This window comes from Temnothorax nylanderi, unplaced genomic scaffold (assembly GCF_030848795.1).
Source record: "Temnothorax nylanderi isolate EJ_2023f unplaced genomic scaffold, tnyl_v1.0 TNYL_tig0325_pilon, whole genome shotgun sequence".
Classification (NCBI taxonomy): Eukaryota; Metazoa; Arthropoda; class Insecta; order Hymenoptera; family Formicidae; genus Temnothorax; species Temnothorax nylanderi.
Genome location: NW_027249387.1, coordinates 113402 through 136747, shown reverse-complemented (window position 1 = coordinate 136747; position 23346 = coordinate 113402). Strand labels below are relative to the sequence as shown.

At 33.9% G+C, this 23346-nt stretch overlaps 1 protein-coding gene across 8 annotated transcripts; it reads right to left on the bottom strand.

The window, feature by feature from the left end:
* Positions 1 to 1992: 1992 nt before the first annotated feature.
* Positions 1993 to 22749, bottom strand: LOC139781261 (alpha-tocopherol transfer protein-like). 8 transcript variants are annotated; one of them, XM_071720108.1, is made up of 6 exons: positions 22604 to 22740; positions 21860 to 22140; positions 4515 to 4688; positions 3686 to 4239; positions 2839 to 2989; positions 1993 to 2695 (listed from the first exon to the last, which is right to left on the bottom strand). In XM_071720108.1, the coding sequence occupies exons 3-6, from the start codon at positions 4681 to 4683 to the stop codon at positions 2664 to 2666; spliced, it is 906 nt and encodes a 301-aa protein (XP_071576209.1). In that variant the 5' UTR covers positions 4684 to 4688; positions 21860 to 22140; positions 22604 to 22740; the 3' UTR covers positions 1993 to 2663. The 8 variants fall into 8 exon arrangements, with proteins under 8 accessions (XP_071576209.1, XP_071576210.1, XP_071576213.1 ...); XM_071720109.1 differs by having other exon boundaries at positions 22551 to 22678; XM_071720112.1 differs by lacking the exons at positions 21860 to 22140; positions 22604 to 22740 and adding exons at positions 6165 to 6247; positions 6320 to 6480.
* Between the last annotated feature and the right edge of the window lie 597 nt (positions 22750 to 23346).

Sequence of the window (23346 nt, the reverse complement as noted above, 5' to 3'; positions counted from 1 at the left end):
TTATTTACAGAATCTTTTTTTTCCCGAAAATTTCCAATTACAATATTAAGTAGTATTCAATAAACAGAGAATTATATGGATTAAAGTTAAGATACTGTTGATAATAATATAAAAGCGTAAAAAATGAGAGAGAGATAGGTAGATAGATACAGAGATCATAATTACAAATATCCAAAACTATAATACTGCAATACTTTTCATTAGTGCTAGATCATATGTGCGTGTGTCCATGTTGCTTATCAATAACACATAGTTGCACATCGTAGCACTAATAAAAAGTATTGCACTATATAATTTTGGATATTTTTAGATATAATCTCTCTCTCTCTCTCTCTCTCTCTCTCTCTCTCTCTCTCTCTCTCTCTCTCTCTCTCTCTCTCTCTCTTTCTTTCTTTCTTCATTTTTGACATTTTGACACTTTTATCGTATATTATTATTAATAGTATCTTAAGGCGATGCTGGAGTTACCTGCACCAGAACTTAATTTTCGCGTACATGCTATTTTTTATTGGTTCTATAGAATTATAAATCTTTTTCCAGGATTGAAGTATACGCGCAAATCAAGAAGGGACGAGTCAGCTTTACGTTGGAAAAGAAAAAAAAATTATAGAAGTATATAATCTTTTTTCTCACCGTAAAGTTGACTTGTTCCTTCTCCGTTTGGGTGTATACTTTAATAAAAATGGCACGTACGTGAAATTACATTTTGTCGATAAAACAGATGACTCCAGCATCGGCCTAACTCTAATCCACATAATTCTATGTTTATTTAACATTACTTAATATTTTGTAATTGGAAACTTTTGAAAAAAAAGATTCTGTAAATAATTTTTCTCATAATTTAGAAGAAATTCGGGTAATGTAAAATACTCTTACAAATAGAACCACCGCGATATTTAGAATATTAAGTGTAACAATCTAGCGGACAGCAGTGGAATTACTATAGCCGGTCCTATAATCTAACATTCTGACATACAAAGTGGCAGCGTGGCACAACGTGTCGTTAAATAGCAAATTGAGGCGTGTACAGCGCATACAGCGTAAGGTTAGTATATAAACTTTTATTTTACAGTTTATCTACTTAATCGATTCTTAATCGATTTTTGTTGCATGTAAAACTAAGATAGAATTTTAGTGGTATACTTAACAAGTGTCAAATGGTGTACATTTCTCATATGGTGTACATTGTATACGATAAAAAGATAAAAATGGTAATGTCGGACAAGGCGAGATAGTTCATAATCCGCCACTTTATAGCATTTTAAATATTGTATTTTATATTGTATTGTTTCTTTCTTTAGGTGTAATATTATTACGATGAGTAGATATTAACGAGTATATATGGATAAAAGTTTTAAACGTGTTACATACATTTGTATGGGATTGTTACAAAAAGCATAAAATTTTTTTGCAATTTATTATAATATAATAAATATATAATATAATAATTATTGTAGACTATTTATTATTAATATGTCTTGAAGTAGAATAAAAATTACTTTTTTTGCAAGATTAATAAAGTGATTCACCTTGCCCGACATGGTTCACCTTACCCGACAAAAATCTACCTTCGAAAATTTTGCTATAACATTAAACTCACTATAAATAAACGAAATTGGGAACACGTTGTAACAAACATTTGGCATCACAACTCAGCGTAAACAAAGTTCAGCTATCTTTCAGCTTCTCATAGTTTTCAAATTATATTGAAAAAGGCTTAGGGTAGTTCAGAATACCCGCACTTCCTCTACAGTTTTGCAACATTTTTATCATGCCATCAATCTATTATATTTGCATTTTTAAATACAAACCCTGTTTGGATCATCCTCCATGTGTGTGATTTGGTAACATACACTTCGCATTCTTTTCGCACAATTGCGAATTTCGGATTAACAGCTGCGATAGATATGTATATAAAATATACATATCTACATATATTTTATATACATATCTACAATGTATTAAATATATTTATTAAAGATATTATATAAATCCAGTCCACAATAGCAATGATATTTTATTACAAATTTACACCAAAATACATACCATCCACACACTTATTTAAGTACACAAATTATATATATAATTTTAGAATTTTTAATAAATAGCTAATTACACACATATATACATATATGTGTGTGTGTGTATTTATATTTAATAAATGATATATGAATATATCAATCGTTGCGTACGAAATGTCTACGCGGAATGTATAATACTTTTATCACATTATTACAGAGTAATTAAGATTATGATAAAAATTAAAATTACAGATTTTTAATAAAATCACTGATATCTAATTGATACCAGTGCAATTTTTGCAAGATTAAAAAAAAACGAAAAATATGATACAACCTAATCATTACAACATTAATGATTATGTCGCTCTTTTTGCATTATTTTAAATTTAAACAATCTTGCTAAATTGTTGAAAACGACAAATAAGAATTAAAAGACTATACAATAATATGCTATAAAAAAATTTACAAAGTGAGCAAGGTTTCGTTAAGGACGTTTCAAGGAGTGAACAAGAATAGTTCACGATAATCGTAATTGATGCTAAACCCAACACTTCTCTTGGGAAATGTCGCTCTATAACTGTTTCTCTGCGCATTTAATCCAAATACCTATTTTTCGTTACAATGAATTTAGCAACTGTAAAACTATTTCTTTTTGTAGCCATACGAAGAGATCGCTGCAACAGAAAAAATATCTCTCTTATCGACAAGTTTCACTGGAATACATTTGCGTCTTCAAAATAGCTTTTGAACTTTATTTTCAATTGCGTTATCTGGTTACCATTACGAGATGAGTGATAAAGTTTTCCTTTCGACTTACCTTCGTATTCCTTGTCGACTTGTATTAGCAATGAGTACCATTGGGGTCCGTCTATCGTTTTCATTTCCAGCGTACCGCCATATTGCGCCGGTAAACATTTCGGCGACATATGTTGATGCAATGATTTGCGATCGGTGCCGTGAAAGATTATCTGGCGGAAGAAAGATATAAAAACCGTTTAGAAAATCGAATCGTAAATTTTAAATATTCAGGAAGATAAATCCTACTTTCTTCGTGAAGAACAATTGATATTTTAATTGTTCCAATTGAAATATCAATTGTTCTTCACGAAGAAAGTGGGATTTATTTTCCTGAATATCAAATATCAATTGTTCTTTCACGAAGGATGTAGCCAAATCTGTCGCAAAGCGTCTGCTACAAATTTTGTCGGCAGAAACATAACAGAATCTGCTAACCGAATATGACTGCAGAAACCTAGCAGAATTTATTATTGATAATCATTTAAATGATATACTTATTTCACTTAAACGACTATAAATAACAGATTCTGCTCGGTTTCTGCTGGCAAACTGCTAGCATATTGCTGACATTTTACTTACTAGAATTCTTACTCAGTAAGTGATCTGCTCGTAGTATGACAATAGATTAGCAGCAGATTTTACTTCGATATAATTTCACAGCAGATCGTCGGCAGAAACCGAGCAGAATCTGTTATTTCCTAAACATTTAAATAGAATACATCATTTAAATGGCAGATTTTACTCAGTTTTTGCAATCAATTTGCCATTATATTCTGGATAGCAGAATCCGTTATATTTCCGCTGGCATTCTCTCAACAAAATTTGCTCTCGACAGAGCTATTTGGCTATTCGGGCAATATACTCACCCTGGTCTTCAACTTCTCCTTCAGGAACGGTTTGAACAGCGCGAACACCATGTTGAATACATATGGCTGGTTCACGATGTGTATGTTCTTGATTCTGACGGGCATCGCCTCCTGGAGCAGATCGACTATTCTCTTGGCGAACGGCGGGGTGAACTGCCAGGTTTGCTGGAGGGTGAGACCGTCCATGTCAAATATGACGATCGCGCCGGCAATCTGCGTGCTCGGCTCCAGCATGGCCGCCTCCAGATACAGCACGCATCCTTTGTAGACCTCGTCGAGGCTGCACTTATTGTGCTTCCACTTTTTGCCGAGCTCGATTATCAGTATACGCCGGCCGTGCTGGTCGCGATTAGGCAGCACGGTCAGGATGTTATGCTCGAAGATATTCTTCTCCCTGCTCGGCTTCAAGTTATCGTACACGGACGCGTGCTTCACCTTGAAGTTGTAATAGTGCTTGATGAGATCGACCGCCGACTCGGGATAGTACTTGCACGGCCTTAAAAACCTGATCAGCCAGGCCTCGTTGTCCAACGGGCATTTCAGATCCTTTTCGGCTGTCAGATGAAGAGAATTTTAAATGGTTTGACGTAAGCGTTCGAGAAGTTTAATAAGATGCGTTATACGAAAGATGTTTTTTAAACGTCTCCGAGAAATATCGTGATAATTTATTTAAGCATTTTAAAGATTAAGAGCTAAAGGTTTAAACGCTCAAACGTATTTAGCATGCGTTATTGACATTTACAATATAATTTGCATTTCATTTTATATCTTTCACACATTTCGCAATCTTTACATTAATATACCAGATCTTTCACATTTAGCACGCTACCTTTTAATAATTCCTGCAGGCGTGCAATCGACTGTTTTTGTAGCTCGGGAGATTCTCTCAATTCCTTCCTGGCGACTTCTTGCAATTCCGGACTGGGAGGACCTAGCTCGAACTCGAGCGTGAAGTCACCGATTTTTATGAACGGCACTTCGGTGAGGTCCGACAACATGATTCCTGAAAAAGTAATACAACATGTTAGCAAGACTTTTAGCCAATATTTGTCCAATTTTCATTTCACAGATATTCTCTAACAGCAACAGTAAACACTCGTAGATGTTTATGGGAACAACAAATAGCTAATTTGTGCTACTTTGTTAACAAATCAGGTTGTTAATGATATTAATAATGTAAAAGAAAAATTTTGCAAACGATATTATCTCTATACTTATCTCTATTTGTCTCTATTTATCTCTATTTATCTCTATTTTTACAGACACTTTATCTCTATTTATCGGTTAAACATAAAAAGATAAAAACATGAAGAGTAATACAGTTTTACTTAGATTATTTAGACTTTTATGTTATACCGCACACTCTATTTTAAATGCTGAAGCAAGTCGATTATTGTTTATAACATATTTTGTGGATATACATGCAATAATTACCAACACTACATCGTATACGCAACATATACCTATTTTAATTATCACGCGAACGATGGCGGAAACAACCAAGTCTCTCAAGGAGTCAAGCGATACTGCCAATCGATCGGTAAAAATGGATAAAAGAACCGAGTATTACTCGTCGTCAGGTCAGAACGATCATTAATTAGTGCATCATGAATGCAGTGACGCAGCCGACTGACTCCGGAGGATAAAATCTCCGTTGCTTGGCGCGTCACGTTCGCGCGGACAATCATTGGAAACGTGACTCAGCTACGTTAGGAAACATTCGGAAAGAATCATCCTGTGGTCAGATAATTATTCCGCGAGCTACCAAATAACTGTAACTACGGTACATTTCTACAGCGTGGCATAATAAAAAGATATCGCACTATAATAAAATTTTTATTGGATAAACATAAAGTTAAGAGGGTATCATAAAATTTTTAAACGTAAATCAACTATAAACTATTATTACTATCAAGTGTCAACTATCGTTTATCATATTTATCCAATATTGACAAAGAAGCGAAAGGAATTTGTGAAAGACACATGTATACTATTGGCTGAGTTTCGATATTCACTGCCAGTACTGGAAATCTATAATTTACGTCACGTATACCTACTATAAATTTCCAGTACTGGCAGTGAAAAACGAGACGCACAGCCTATATTTATCAAAGTTGAAAAAAGTACGACAAAGAACAAATTCAGCGCTGTTTAAATATCGTCTATGTTGAGTCACGGATAGATTTGTTTCCTCATGATGAAGAAATAGAGAAAAAACAAAGTTTATTCCATCGCTGTAGCGCGTATATTAATCACAGTATAATTTTGTCACGTATCCTCGACCTATGCTCTTGGCCACTGACTCTTGAAAGATCATTAGTTAAACCTAACCAGACAAGTTAAGAACTTCAACAGATTATGAAAGCTGTCTGCATAAGAAGCAATAAATGCCTCGAGGAAGTGGCATTATTACTTGCTGACAACACTCGACGCTTTTTAAATACCGCATGCAATATAATATTATTATCATCATTCCTACGTGATATGAATTGAGATCGATGTCGCAGAGAGAGAGAGAGAGAGAGAGAGAGAGAGCCTTGAAAGTAAACCTTGACTCTGCGACTAAAAGGAAAATAATGTAATTTTTAGCAAGGTCAACTTGCGTAACTTTAAAATCTTTCCACTCTTTCAGACCTTTCATCTCTTTAGAGCGCGACCGAGAAGCACCATTTTATTTTCACAAAGTTTATGCTGTTCTGACCAAGTTGTAAAGCGTTCGCCGAAACGCTGCAACAACGGAACGAGTGTGTGCAACGTTATATGCGCCGAAAAATAACATTACGTAACACACGCGTTTGTATGCCGCTCGGTACGCGCTCGTTTGATATACTGATGATAACGTTAGTGCAAACTAGACTAGTGCATTACCGCGGGCAGTTCCTGTCGGCCGTATGCCGGCCTTATCGCGCTTTTAAACAAGTGTGCGCACGAACGACGTTTTTTTATTTATTCTAAGCACGCCCGCGAAAGCCGGGAAACTATACCTATGTGCGCGCGCGGAGCGCGTAAGCGGCGTAACGTATTACGTACGCGAATATCAGATTTGAGATGAAGAACTTGCTGTGAGAGAATGTGTAAACGCGCGTCCGTTACGCCACGCGTCTGAACTTGCGATTTTGCAGGATGCAATTATGCAACGCCTGAGCCGAACGTTATTGCACGGCGCGCAGGAGGATATAATTTCGCGGTGGCACGCGAGACCCACCGCCGCCCGTCTCTATTTTCCGCGGCCGTGATGCGGTGCATCGTGCGGCGGCATCGCAAATTAGCTCGGAATCTTGACCGCGCGATCGCATCCACGTGGGAATTAATTACGACGTTGTCCTTACGTTGCAAATCGATAAAAGCCGGACAATGCCGACGCGATTTCCGCGGTATATACCGTGCGAAGTGCATGCACCGCGTGTTCGCAATTACACGTTCGAAAGAAATAGTATAGTCATTATTTATGTCGGCGAAGAAGTTCGATTCGATTTTTTTTTCTCCGCATGCGATATAAATTACGTAAAGGCGCGATTAATCGGAAACGGAAGGAACGAAGAGTTATCGGGATTGTATAAGCGTGGAATTTTTCGCAGTTTTCTTGTAAGTCTTGTTTTTGTTCGGCATGCGTGAAGATCGAATCTCGCACTCGTTTGTATATAATCCAGTTTCTACAAGTTTCTATAGATTTACCGCGTTCATCAATGTTCTCTTACGCGGAGAATTAGCGAGATGTATTTCCGCGGTATACACAGAAAAGTACATAATATTACCTGCAAGTAAATATTACTTGTTCTAAGTACTTGATAAGTTTATATATCCGTAAATCTACCGTAAAGTTATCACAAGCATTATATTTACTCAAAACATATTCTGGATCTTAGCAAGTGTAGTACTTCAAACAAGAATATTTAATTAATACTAGAATTCGGTTTACTTACTATATAGAGTCTATGGAAGAGAAGCATATACTTTTAAGTACATAATATTCTTGGAAGAAGAGTAAATTTTTCTTCTGAGCAACTTTTCTAAGACTTGTGCCAAGTATATATTAAAACTATTATTAAAAAAATATTCTTTGTTGAAGAAAATTACTTAAATAACTATTACTTAAAACAAATAAAATAAAATAAGTACCCAGATAACACAGCATGTCATGACAAATATGAGTCATATAATTGTAAATAGAGTTGCTTTTTGTTTGCTGCATTTTTGTCCATACTTAATTGTATATAAATTAAAACTGGCAATAAGTGAACAAATATTCCTAAAGCGTTGTCATCAAACAAAAGGCAAAGTAATAACAATCATTTTCTACTTGATGCAATAGCAATTTTCGGGCAACACACAGTCTTTGTAATGCACATAAACATTTTAGTATTGAGGAGTCACCTTGTTCCGCTTAATTAATTGTTCGACTTGATAACAACTTGCCGGCAAAATTGCAAATATTTCGTTATCTGGGTAATTGTTATTCTTGGCTGTGGAGTGATATTTTTCTGTGTGTACGCGTATTTAAAAAGAACATTCAGCACCTAACACTTGACCGACTTGTTTGCAGGCGAGGCACGTCACGGGAAACTACATTTCAAGTTTGGAGTTAGGTACCTCGTCTGCGAAGTCGTTTATGAGGCACTTCTGCTTTAATGATATATCGATCTTTCATACACGGAGGTACGTTGATATAAAAGACGAGGAACCGATTTCCTCTGAGTGAAAATGTCGAGGTAATCTTTGAGCCATGAATCGCTAAAAAGCAATGAATTTTGACCAAGTGAATTTCAAAGATGCACCGATAAAGAATAGAGAAGTATCTTTCGATTAATCTAATAATCTTACATTAGATATATTCTCTTTAAGTCAATTTAATATTAAATATAATTTAACTGTACAATTAACTTTGACAATTAATAATCAAAGTATATTAATTGTACAATTATTATGTAAAATGACAAATTAATTATTAAAATGTATGAATTGTACAATTATTTTAACACAATTAATAATCAAAGTATGTTAAAAAGGTGAAGTGTTATTTTAAAGAAAAAAGGAAATAGAATATTGTGAGAACCCAGGTAGCAAGCACTCGTCATTTTGACGTCAAATGACGTCAAAAGACGTCAAAATGACAGACTTTTGACGTCAATTGACGTCAAAATGACGAGTCTTGCTACCTGGGAAAATAATCCAGAAATATTTCAATAAATATATTCCGAGCTCATAAGCATAAGTATGTTTAGGCGATGCTTAGAAATTAAGAAAAAGTGTTCTAGATGCTCCTGCTCACTGTTTTCTACTCTTTGGCAATCGCGAATACACTTAAGTGCACTTTACTTCACTTTCGGGACGACTATTGATTTTGTAAACAACTGGCAGTCGACCAAACATCCTTTCGAATTGCGAAAAGTGCATATTGGCAAGTATGTTCACGAGCAAATAAACAATTTTCGTTCGGATTTCAATATCGAAATAATTGACTATATAGTATATTCCGGTTTGAGAATGAAAGGACGGCTTTGTTATAAAAATAAAACTCCGAATAATGTTTCCAAACAAAAACCATTATGTCCTATTTTTATTCTTTAATAATGTAATCTAATATTTCACCGCAAAAAAATACTTGATTAAAATTACAACAAATACTCTTGTATAATTATATTCTTCAACAATTTTCTTTATGAACAAAGCCATTGTCTTACATCGTTCTGTGATAAAATTTTCGCAGAAGAAAACGATAGATAATAATTGCTTAGTCCGTCGAGAGATTAGTTGAGAGTGTTATGCCCGCGGACGCGATATATTTGCGGAAGGACAACAAAGGAAGAAAGAAAAGAAACCGAGGAGCATTTTCTACTCATTGTTAACATACGCGACATCTAACATTAACGACTTCGCGACGACGCGAACCTCCTGGCCGATTGAAAATATCGCATTTGTAGCGAATTCTGAAAAATTGTAATTACGCAGGGCAGGAAGAAGGTACGAGTACATCCGTAAAATAAAGGTGCGCCGTAAATGGAACGTCAAATATTTCTTCGCGCGTAACGCGCCATGAAGCCACATCCGGCCAACGGGAAATGCGATGCTGATGACTTCTCTCGAATCAACTCGCGGGGCACTTAGAAACGTCGCTGCCTTAAAAGCGAAGGCACCGGCTACTAAGTCGCATCAAGATACTTTGTTGAGATTTCAAAGCGAGATCGGAGTTTATAATAACGAGGTCCACTTTAAATATAAGATCATCTCACGTTCACTTTATTCTCACTCTAAACTTTGTTCGTATCATTTTGCGAGATTAAACAGTAATAATGCCTTTATTACTGTTTAATATTTTATCTCTGTTGACCTCGATTTCGTGTAAACGTATAAGAAATCAAATGTCGCTTTATCCGTGCCAATTGTACCAAATTATATGATATTGCTGAAAGCAACACGTCTTGTCATACAAAATACGAACGAAAAACACATGACATAACCGACAGGTTACACAATCCCTTTTCGGACTTGAATAATGAATAATTTATAATCGTTTTCTGGCTCTTCTTTTCTATTTCTACATGGCACAATTTATCTGTGTAAATACAGCGTTATATAATCAATGAATACGAGATGTTTTTTCAACTATTAATTTCGGGAATTACTTGTTTCTGTTTATTCTAAAAAGAAACGCAAAAAAAGATTAATTACAAATTGGTCGAGGAGACTGTAAATCACAAAATAATATATTCCGCGAATGTTTTTTTACACTCATGACATTATATGTCATCATTATATTATAAGAGATTGTCCGTTTTCTCGTGAATTCCAATTTTCACGGGATATCACCTTGAAGCGGTTCGGCAGAGAGCGCTTATGCCGCATTTATGTCACGGTCATGAATCGAGTGATTGCTTCGTGGGAATCCAGGACCAGTTTTGAGCCACGAGACTACTTTGGAGCACAGTTATCGAGAATATCTATATATAATCTGTGCTGAGAATAAAAATTCAGAAAGATGTTTCTTGCTTCTTCGAAATTGACAATATTTTGGATTAGAGCACTAAATTAATCGTAAAATATTCGAATAATTCATAACTTCTGTCACTAATAAATCATCTTTATCGTTGTCTTTTTACATTAATAACATCATTGTAAATGTACTGGGTTTATTTTATCGACTTATTATGTCTTATATATATATGTTTTTTTTTCGAAAACGTAAAATAATTATCCGCGAGAGTGGCCTAAGATCCTCACGTGCGACAAATCTCAGATAATGGTGGAGAAAAGCCGTTCGCAGCAATTAAAAGAAATCCTCATTATCTGTTCAACTAGTCCGCTGGATCCGGAGGAAAATAATCGGGAAATGAGTAAAAAAAAGTCCCGCACGTTTTTGTTGGAAAGACCAATTGGAGGAATTCTCAAGAAAGTAGCAAGCTGAGAAACGCGAACGGCTTATGATAAAATGCGCCGTTAACGGTTTACAACCAACGGTGGGATTGCATCGCTCTAATAAATTTATTCCTGATAAATCCTCGGTTGTCTTAAACGACAATTTAATTCAAGGATTCAAGGATACCTTGTAAAAAATATGTTATTTGTTAAATTATTCGCATTTTTTTCCTTTCCGCTAGAAACAAGTTAAGCTCTGTGAAAAAATTGCTGCTACATAAATCTTTATTTCTGCTTCTCATTTATATATATACATACATATATATATACATACATATATATATATATATGTATATATATATATATATATGCGCGGATATGTAAACACTTTTTTATGCGATATGCATAATGATCGAATTGCTCAATAGGGTAACTCGGGGGAATATGCCACTCGTTGTGTTTAACAAAGCTACGACTAAAAACGCTCTTGTAAATACCATGAAACTGTTCATAGTTCTATATCTGATGTTTTGCATAAGTTTTGTTTATTTCCTGGCAGTATTATAGTTTTTATTTTAATAATATTATTGAAATTCAAAGAAAGTAATAAAAACACATTTTTTACACGTTTTAAAACACATGTTTTAAACAATAATGCCTCGAATGTATACGAGGAAGACTAAAAAGAAAAAAATGTAGTTGAAAAAAGTGAAGCTGACAGTTATAAAATTTAAAGTTATAAAATTTACAAAGTTTTAAGATTTCAAGGTTTATAAGATTTTAAAATTTGTAAGGTTTAAGGTTTTTAAGATTTATTTCTCATTTTAATTTTAATTGTTGCAATCCAATATTACAATAATTTTAATATTACAATTTAATTTTAAAATATTATTTTTTATGTTAAAAACTATTTGTACTGACTTATTTTAAAGACTATTTGTACTGTTTTTATGAATAAAATAACTTTTGAAGTTAAATTACTACATATTTGTATGTAGTATATTATTTTATACTATGTGGCATATTACCCATATGGTTGGGTAATATGCCATTTTGCAACACTTTTGTATTTCTTTCTTTTTAATAGTAAGCAATCAAAATATTTTATTAAAATCGTGTACAAATGACAGATAAAAGAAGGAAAAAGGAGACCAGTACGTAAAGATACTTCAAAAAGAAAGAAAAATAGAAAAAAATCAAATTTTTGTTAAGTGTGGCATATTCCCCCGAGTTACCCTATATAGAATAAGGAAAGTTTATTGGAATATCACAAATATTACAAACAAATATATCTACAGACATATTTGTTATAAAATTCTCTTCTTTTTTTTTTACTTTCAATGAGTAACGACCGATTTCACCGTCTCCGATTAACTTGATCCTCCGATTAAACTTACTCTTCATCTCTTTCTAACTCTCCCCTTAGAAAGAGACGAAGAGTGAGTTTAATCGGACGATCAAGTTAATCGGAGGCGGTGAAATCGGCCGTAAATCTTAAAAGTTTCTAAATATTTTCTACATTCAGTATCATATGTTATATAATGAATAAGCTATAGGTGTTAGTAATAAGCTGTAGCACAAGTATAGTACATTTTTATTGACTCGAGAAATCTTATATAAGATCCGAACATTTTTTAATCACAAAGAAAAGAATAAGCGCGAATATTAAATTGCATAACTCGTCATCAATAATACATCGTGCAATAAGGCCATCGCAATTTTAAGATTGCGAAAGTGCACTCTGGACAAATTCTTCCGGTTACGCAATCTCGTTTTGTTTATAGCATACCGTGACCTAATAAACGATCGATCGGACACGCGCTGCAACGAAATGACAGATTTACAAACAATTATAATGTTATCACACTTTGAATCGAGGCGACGTAAATTAAAAAGTGCTCGATCTCACAATTTTCTGTTATTTCGTAAAGTAACAACTATAATACCGCTGCGCGCCGTAATCGCGAGAACGTGATGATTTCACTGATTTTTGGCTGTTAAAGACATTCTTCGGACGGTCACTGAAGCGAACGGTACTCACGTTTGATACAACACACGTTGCAAGCAGATATGATCGATGGTGAGGAAAGAGCGTATCAAGATAAATAGACAAACTGTTGACGTGCAGTACGGCCGAAGCACGCGTTAACAGGATAGACGAAAATATGAACAGTGTTCGGCCGTTCACCTATCATGCACGTGCGCTCGGGCTTAGAAAGTTGATACAACAGATGTGATATCGGCCGCGCGCCGTCTTAGCCGTGGCCGTTCAATTCGTTCAGGCGTCGAGCCAGTCATACTACATGATGCGATTTCTGACGTCAAACTGTCGTACGTATCCGCACACGGTTCACGCGCGTAACGCTCATGATGAAACGTGCAGTAATACGAAATGACACGTCTCGTCACGTAAGTGGCACGATTTTCTTTACAGATATATAAAATAAGTAACATTTGTCCGGCAAAGGGGGACTTGGAGCTGTGCAATCGTGAGCGCGCACTTTTGAGTTCGAAAGAATCGGTTTTTTTTTTTTACTCACTTTCCATCAACGGTGCCATGATGCGCTTGCCGTTTTTCCGCAATATCAGCAGGCACGTGACTCGAGGATGGAACGCGAAATTTCGAAGAGAATGTTCGGGAAGACGCGAAAATCGATCACGGACGCTCAGACGTTCCAGACGATCCGAACGGCATCGAAAAGCGCTCGAAAATGCGGCTGGCACCGCACCGGTATCCGCTCTTATACGCGGTATAAAAAGTTTTCAGGGTCAAGAAGGTAGGCAGTAAGCGTCGATTTTGCACGAGCGCACGTCGACTCCGTTACCTGCATGCGAATGTGGACTGACATATAATTTTATCATCGCTGCCATTATAAAAATGGCCGTAACAATAAACAGAACCCGGCGGCGACGTGGCAATATGGAAATAAAACAGTATAATTATAACTTAACGATATACACGATGGATATCGCCAGGAGGCGCGACTATCAGGTCAAATCCAACTTACTGATTTGAAAAATTTTTGCGTATGTCTCGGAATGTGTATAATCTTACCGTGTGTAAAATTGCAGAACGATTTACCGTTTCTGAGATATTTGCATTAAATGTTAGAGAAATTGTAATTTTATATAGATATACTCCCTATGTAAATGTCATATTATGTGTCTCTGCTCTTATGCGGTAAAAATGAATGAAATTGTTATGTTATACTTCTGTGACATCGTGAATGGCAATCACGGTTTTTTTTTTATTTTTTAAGTTGGATTTTTTTTTCAATTTTTAAATAATTTACTTAAACAATATCAAGTATGAAAATGGGACAAATGCGATTTTTCTGCCTTTTCTGTTCCAATAATAACATGTTGTTTATGAATTATTTCTGAGATTAGCTTTACACTGTTTAATCATGAAAACAAAATTATACTATATATAAGAAACAGTTGTACCTCCTTAATTGAATCATCATTAATTGATAGAAAGGTCACATATAAAATATTCAATTTTAAATGTCAGCGTATCATTCGATATCGATAAGCAACACTCGCGTTTATTATTCTCGTTTATTTTCGCGGCGCTAACGGCCTGTAGAATTATTCGTGAAGAGAAAAAAATATTATTTTATAAAAATATATAAAATATTGAAAACTCTTTGAAAAAAGAGTATTTAAAATCAAATATATTGTTTTGCTATAAGGAATTGCTAGGAATGGAAAATTGTATCGTCAGTATATATTAAGTGTATGTATAATTACGTGTATTTATCAATTTTCACAACTGCCGTCCGTGATAATTGTGAGAAACATCGGTGTGATAAAAACGTAATTTGATGCAAATAAAAACTTGAATAATTTCTCAGTCAGCATGAGCGTTGATTATTTTATAAACAACGAACTTGCTTAATGATGCAATTAATATCGTTATGAAATCTCTTATGCAACGGATATATGTATACAGAAAAGAGTTGCTGAAATTGTATTACTTATTTATATTGATATTTTATGTTACACTTCTCATTTTGTACTAACTTGTACGTAAGTTGAAATATAGAAAATTATAACTTGATGTTAAGGCCAAGGTTAAGACACCTACTATTATATGTTTAACTTTTGGCGAGAACAAATTAATTTGTTATAAGTCTTTTTATGAAAAAGGTATGACTTAGGTAACCGGTCCCCTAAATCGTACGTATCAATTTCCCAAAAACATACTTTCGTTAAAAATAATAAATTTGCGAGCAAAAAAATATGATTAAGAAGATTTACACTGTGATTTGTTATATTAATAACAAATCAAAAAATATTTAACATATAATAATGATACGATTTGTGAGAACTCATGTTTAACATATGTTCGCTACACGCATTTACTATCACTAATAGCACTTATCACTTATCACATATGTGATTAGATATATTTGATTTAATATTATATGGCTATATAAAGAATTAATAACGTAGTTATAAAATAATAAATAATGTAATAAGCGAATAATTATTTTAAAATGATATATAAATAAGCATGTTGTCAAATCGTACTAATATATGATTCAAGAAACCACGTGGTGATATGATTTATGATACTATGCGATTTATAATATTATTACAATTTATGATAATACAAAGCATGATAAGTTTTATAAAGATATTAATTTTTATAATGATTGTAATATGTACATAAAATAAATATAAATTGTTCTACAATAAATCTCTATTTTTATAGAAATGTAGAGTAAAACCGCGTGGTTAGATTATAATTAGCTACATAATTGATAAAAAGTTACATTAATCGTATCTGAGTAATTAGTATTCATTTATGTAGGCAACTCTTCCATACATAATATAATAATATAATTATTATTATATCTTATGCAATGTAATAATAAAATAAAACTTTATCACACTAGATCATTTGATGGCGGTACACAACACAATGTAAATAAGCCCCACTTGTCGTACTTGTCATTTTACTGCCACAAAAGTGAAATGTAATACGTGCAACGAAACCTGCACGGAGTAAATATGAGCTGTTTAAAAGAATTTTCGTTTTCCCGACGCTGCACATAAAGTTGTTATATTAAGTTTCGCACCTGCTGGGACCATCATCGTCATTTTGCCGAACTGCGATCCGTCGATCCGACTTGGTGGTAAATCAGTCACATGAGAAGCGCGAACGAAAGATTGACTTGGCACTGACGTACAATAATGTGCACTTTATGAAATGATGTGCACGTCGCTAATGGAATACGTTAGAGCGACGTTTCCTTCTATATAAACGAGCACGAAGTTCGGGCCAGTTTGATCTTTACCCTTCCGCCGTCACTCGCGCGACCACGTTACGTTATGCCTCCTATATCTATATTGTCTCTTCCCCTCCACTTTATTCGCATTTAATATGTGGCCAATGATTCATATGCAATGACAACGATGCAAGCCAATGCAAGCAAATGGAAGGGGGAATGCAAATAAAAAATTATACTATAGATAAGAGGTATCGTATTACTATTTCAATGATTCTCACGAGGCGATGTTATTTTCGTTTCCTCACTTCTTCGTATCTTACTATTTATCTTATTTTTGACCTACTTGTCTCAAATCGCCTGCCACATGGGCTTGCTATCAAAAATCACTTATCATATATGTTCTTTTCTCGCGCTGTATTTTTTAAATCGGAAGGATGCAGTAGATAACCCCTTTTTCTTCACATTTTCGCTAAGAGAAAGAAGAGATTACAATAGCCGGAGAATCTATTGTTAAAATGTGTAATGCGCGGAAAGAAGCTTTATATTACATACATTAAACTTTTAATGTATATCAAAAAATTAGATGATGGGATTATGGCAGCAAGAGTATAACAAAACCTCAAAAGAAACTACTGCATTCCCTGTTCCATTATTCACCAGCCAGATTCGAATATTACCTGACAATAATTTAAATAAATTAAATAATTTACTTATATATATGTATTAAAGGGTGGATTTATGTGATAAGGTGAATCCTTTGCTTTTATATCACATATAAATAATAGATAAAATGCACTACAAAAAAAATATTATTTCAAAATTAGAAAGAATTATAATTTACAACCTTATATTAAAACAGATAAATTTAATAGATACCTTTATATTTTTAAATTGTCCCTTTTTTCAACATCATGTGCATCGTGTACACTACGTATATATATTACAACGTTTTACTAGCAATTATTGAATTAATACGCTGATAATATACATAACTACCAAGAACTAATTATTATGCTATTCCAATCTGATATAATGTAATCACAAGACGCAAATTCATATTGCTTGGAATATTATAGAATACGATTATTTTACATTTTTTTACAAAATTGTGTGTATGGTTCGATAAATATCTACATTTTAATGCAGATTTCTAAATTATTTATTCAAACATAATATCCATAACATAAAAACATTTGCATATTTTGTTTTTATTCTTTTCTGCTCTTTTCTATACCATATTATATGTTACCTATACTATTATATTATAGATATATGTTGTAATATATTGTAATTATTCAAAAATTAGCAAAATTTGATGAACAAACTGACACAATTAAATGTGTCAAAACAATTAAAAACAATTTTTAATGAAACAATGTGTCACCGAATGTCTAGCTTTATGACGTAAAACACAATGTGCTATGTCTCTGTTGAGCCATGAAAAGAGAAGCTTTTCATGGCTCAACAGATTTTCTCGATTAGTTAGATTTTTTCCGATATCATTAATCTTAAAAACATCTTCTCTATTGCGGATTTCAAAATTATTTGCGCGGATTATCGAAGATTATCGCTGAAAATATGTCGAAAGCAATTCCAAAGATAATCTTCCGAGATATACTGTGGAAAATTCTGAAATCTAGTAAGAAACTACCAGCACCTGCATCATTATGCAATGACGATGATGTTTGTATTCTCATAATTTGTTGTTAAATGAAGGTTCGTACATGTTTTTTACACTGTTCTTTTTTTAACGCGTTTTTCTTTGCAGATTTGTATACCTATATTCTCAAGGTATATACAAGAGGATGTAATTATAAATCCAATTTCTTGCTCAAGAAGTAAAATATAAAATTATGCAATAAATGTAACAATAATGAATAATATTTTATTCCGCGTTATATTATTTGGATAATTAAAAAAAAACCAAGCAGTTTATCCAGATTGACAAGTTTTCACAAAGTTAAAGATTAATCAATCTGTGTGGAACTCTTATAAAAAAGCGAGACGAGCGACAAGTGCAAATTTCACCAAATACTTATTTCTTCCTACCAAAAATTAACAAGATATCTGTTGGTTTGCAAACGCAATTGCGTTCACGCTGAGTCAGATCGATTTCCCTTTTTTCTTTTCGTTCTTATTTAAGTGTTATGTGCAACGTTTTTGTAACGCGTGCGCGCGTCAGCAGGATGCAGGAAAACAATTAACGACAAAAAACAAAGCATAAAGAGTAGGTACATACGTACGATGATTTAAATTATATTTTCATTTATTTTCCACTTAATGTCTATTTAAATTTAAATATATAAATAGAACGTACGATGATTTAAATTATATTTTTATTTATTTTCCATGAGAAGATTGTAAGGATAATGCAAACTGTTAAAAATGGCATAAAATTTATAATATAATTTTCTTTACAAATAATGGTTACATGTGAATTTTTTCAGATTTTTTCACCGACCCATTTTTGCGTAAATTAATATCCAAGTTTCACAATTTTATAATCGACTCTTATGAGAAAAAAATCCGATTCTCCACTATCTATTTTTAACAAAAATATATATTTAAAATATTAAGAAGCAAATAAATTTATGTGAAGAGTATATCATATTAAAAATATTCAAATATTAAGTTATTTTTCACCGCATAGTTTATTTGCAATACTAAAAAATTTAAGTCAATATGTAATACTCCTGTCATCCGAGCTGTGTGATGGAGGAAACTTGACAACGCTGTTCGCGGAAAGATTATGACGTAAAATGTAACCTAACACTTTTGTGTCACTTGTGTTCATAGCATACTCATTCTCATGCATTAGACTGCTTTTTGAACTTGGCACCCGAATCAAAAATCTATTCTGTCAATCGATGGTAATCCTAACAACTTTGATTTTTCATTCCACAAGTCATTACTTGTAGTAACTATAAAATTGGTTTTAAAAAATATAAATTTATATGTGAGACTTTTACATAAATATAATAATTTATATTCTTTGCACTTTAACTACATCCAATATTTTTTTCAAAATTTTAGATCAATATTGTTTTAAATATCAATATTTTAGATTGGCAGCACTCCATACTTCTTTTGTATGAAAACGCTACCTCCTCACCCTTATCTCAGCCTTACAGCCTCCTTAATGTCTATTTAAATTAAAAGTGTAATATTTACAAGGAGTGATTGATTAGTTACAATTTAATTCTAACAACTTAATTCATAATGCATTATTTGCGTCATGAACCTTAATGTCAATTAGGTACAAACATAAATGTATTCTCTTATTTTTTAGAGTTATCAAGAAACGTGTTTATGTTAAATATTATGTATTGTAGGGAACAATTAAATCTATTCCTGTGATTATTTATCTGTTTCTGCGTAAGTTTCTGCGTGAATGTATATATCATATCAATAATATCGCCGTTTAGATTAATATTTACCGCGAAGCCGATGGAAATCGACAATCAAATGAATCTGTATAACTATATTTTTACATTATTTTAACCATAAATACTGAAAACAAAGCTGGTTTTCCAAAATAAGATATTTATTTATTTAAAAATATGTATAAGATATTCGCATCCATCTTGTTGAAAGAAGAAGCACATTTCGAGTTTGTGCCGATGTAGATATTTTGTTTCGCAGAGTGTAGCTCACTTATCACAAAAATATATTTTCCCGAGTCGAAATTTTAGACCTATTTTCGACCTAAATTTTCTAACATCTGTAGATGCTAGAGGATCAATGTAGGTTTAATTTACATGGAAACTTTAGTCCTACTTAGCGTCTATAAAATAGCAGAAAACGCACAAAATGCTACTTCTAGGTTCTAAAGAGGACTTCAGTAAAGCCTCGTAAAAGCCTCCGGGTTAATTGACTATTTGACATATGTTAAAAATTCATAACTGTAAGTATAGTTACAGTTTGATTTGTTAGAAAAAGAATTTAATATTCATTGATTTGTCGGCGCAATGTACTAGTCTTCTTGTGCAGATATCTTATTATGTTTTTCGTATTTTCCATATGCAATAATAGCCGTAAGCAGAATCAAGGTCTAAAAGTTTTTATAAAGAATAATTAAGATGTATAGAAGATGCAGACATGTAGACTTCATTCTATAATGACGTATAATCTATTTCACTATCTGCACATAATAAGCAAAAAAGAGAAAAGGAAAACCCCAGTATAGTAATTAGCTGAGTTGTAAAGATTAATAACATTAATGACTGAATGATCAATACTATCTTATTCAACTTAAATTTAACTTATTTAAAAATAAATAAAGGTATAATATTTGTTATATGTCTCGCTTGACAATAAATTTTTAATCGATTATTCTATTTAAAAAATATACAACGTACAAAGATGTATTAAAAAATTTCTAGTATTTAAATTTTCTATGTGAAATAAAGTTCAAGGTTTTGCCACTAAATCTCGCGAATGTCTATAAGTATTGTGAAAGAGTTTTGCCACGTCTAAGAATAGCGTATTATTGTTCAGGAGATTATAATATCTGCAATTGTGTTTAGCAATTTTTTGTGAGATGGAAAAGACTTTTATTAGAGAACAGCGAGTGTGTGAGAGACTGTCATAATTCATAATCTTCAAGGAAGCTTTTATATGAAGATAATGTCATGAGTAAATCGCAAATTTATAAGTGTCGTAATGTCTATATGTCTGCATGCGCCTTAATAATAATAACCTGTTTTTAAACACATTAAGTAGCAAAAATTATTACAAATCAAAAAGCTTACGCATATTGTGTAGTGATAGATTTTAAAATTTCTCAATAAAAAAAAAATTTTTTAAAACACGCAAAAACACTTTCGCCTGTTAATCGAGCATTGATCCGACGCGACGTTTGCACAGCGCTAAATGACCAGCGGCCGAATTATCAAGCGGAAACCTATCTACTCTCGCGTTATCGCGCACGTAACGAAGAAAGGCTCTGTTTGCTGAATCGAAGCGTACGTGTGCGCACATGTGTGCATACGTGTTCGCGATTCTGCACGATTCCACAGCAGTGTGTGTTTTACGTTTGTGTGGGTGTAGGTGTGTGTAAACACCGCTGCGAAGCATGTTCGATCGCGCTTCCGACTTCAGATAAATTTAGTTCTATACCCAAGCGACGATTTCCCTTTCTACGGGTGTAGCTGTCCGATGGTCTTTGCATCGTTTGGTGATAGTTCATGCGTGGGAATTGCATAAGCGCTTTAAACGGTCGCGTGAGCCGCTGCTCAGCGGCTTTCAACGTGATATCAGAGATGATCGGAGGTCGCATCGGAAGCTGAACGGTACGCGATAATAACGTCTTCCGTGAAATTGATTTAGCATACGGCGCATCGAGGATGCTTCCTCCCGATGAAAGTATTGAAGCAGCCATCGTGCATGAAAAAAAATCTACGAGAAGTCGGCAGCAAATGATGACGTCTCATTAAATTCTTTTCTGAAGAGGAACTAACTCTAATTTGACTCTTAGGACAAGTGTCTCGGATTATTTGTATGAATAGTGGAGAGAGTAGTTATACAAATGTATTTGATATTTATCATTTGTTACAGCTTGATAATCAACAAAATTACAGACCTTTATTTCCGCTGGCTCTATCAGTACTCTTATAGAAATTATCCGACTCTTAGTGAAGCTAGTATTATCTCCATGAATCTCTCGTTACGAAACTCGTCTGTTGTTACTCCTCATTAACTTAACCCGAGGGGAGCAAGTATATGTCTGCGTGACAGATATAATTGCGCGGGCTCATTACACCTTAATTCCGCTTCTCCCTCATAATCCTCTTGTAATACAGCGATTCTCTCATAATGTAAGATTTAGTCCTCGTAGAGCCATTACCGCGAGGCTTCTCTACCCTTCGGAACAACGGAAAATTAATGTACGGGATGATCTTAGGCGAAACGAGATAATAACATACTTTGTATCATTAATTCCACATAAAGGAAATGCAATCGAAGAAAAAGAACGATCAATTTTCTGTCGGTATCGAAAACAGAGTTGCAATTCGAATAAAACCGCGTATCTATAAAGTAAAAGTACCAATACCTGGACACCTTTATTATTTATAAGTATAACGCGAATTAAAATCAAAGATAAAAATATTTCTCTTGTATTTTGAAACTTTAGTTATGGTATCCAAATGTTTATTTCCATAAATTTATATTTTTTTAAAGGTTTTCTTTGAAAAAAGGACATAAGTATGTACGTGTCCAGGCATTGGTACATTTACCTATAATCTTAAGTGTCCGGGTATTGGTACTTTTACCTTAATCTTCGCCCGATGGGATTTGCTGACAATATAATCTGTAAATTAACTACCTGATAAACGTATGTGGTGTATGCGCGTAGCGACACTACAGAAGAGCTCCACCCAAGTAAAGGCGTAAGACTGAGCTCCTCCAGTTCAGCTTCGACAAGTAAATGTTCCGTTGTCCCTGACACGGCTACGTCCTCATGCTTGACGAACAGATCTCGCGCGGTGCGCTCGATCCGTGGCAATCTGGCCGACGTGAATAAATCCGTTAGACGCAAATATCAAATAAAAGTATCAATGAGTGTCGTAAGATACGCTGGACGTTCATAAAACAGATTCAAAAACGCATTTACAGACGCGACCGTAATTGAGAAGTAAAGCCGGCGCGAAGCGAATTATCGCGGATAATTCGCTGCTCCATTTTTTCTAAACTGCACCGTCATTCCTGATTACCGAGCTACGATCATCGAGTCGGATATTACCGTGAGTTAGAAAGTAGTGCGATCGGTGAACGTCGCGCAATCGAAGATACTTTGCGTGTCTCGCTGCGCTGTGACGAAATGCACATGTTAATGATGTCTTCTATTATCGGACCATCTGCCGAGCGGAAATCCTTCGCGCCGATTTTTGATACAAATCGTGCGTCAGAGATGTGAGGACCGCGAATAATTTAATGATCTTAGCGCGACCGTCATCGTCTCGAGAAGCCAGTTTTTTGCCGAATAAATTGTGCATATAAACAAATCTACGTGGCCACAGATCCCGTTCTATAAATTTAAACCTTTAAACCTGTTTAGTTATTTATCAG

Bases quoted from the DNA above. Each gene is read 5' to 3' on its own strand.
- LOC139781261 (XM_071720105.1), bottom strand. From the start codon at position 16,147: ATGACGATGATGGTCCCAGCAG. The intron at 4,240-4,514 runs GTAGCGTGCTAA...TTCATCTGACAG, and splicing joins CCTGCAGGAATTATTAAAAG to CCGAAAAGGATCTGAAATGC. The intron at 2,990-3,685 runs GTGAGTATATTG...TTCTTCCGCCAG, and splicing joins AGGAGAAGTTGAAGACCAGG to ATAATCTTTCACGGCACCGA.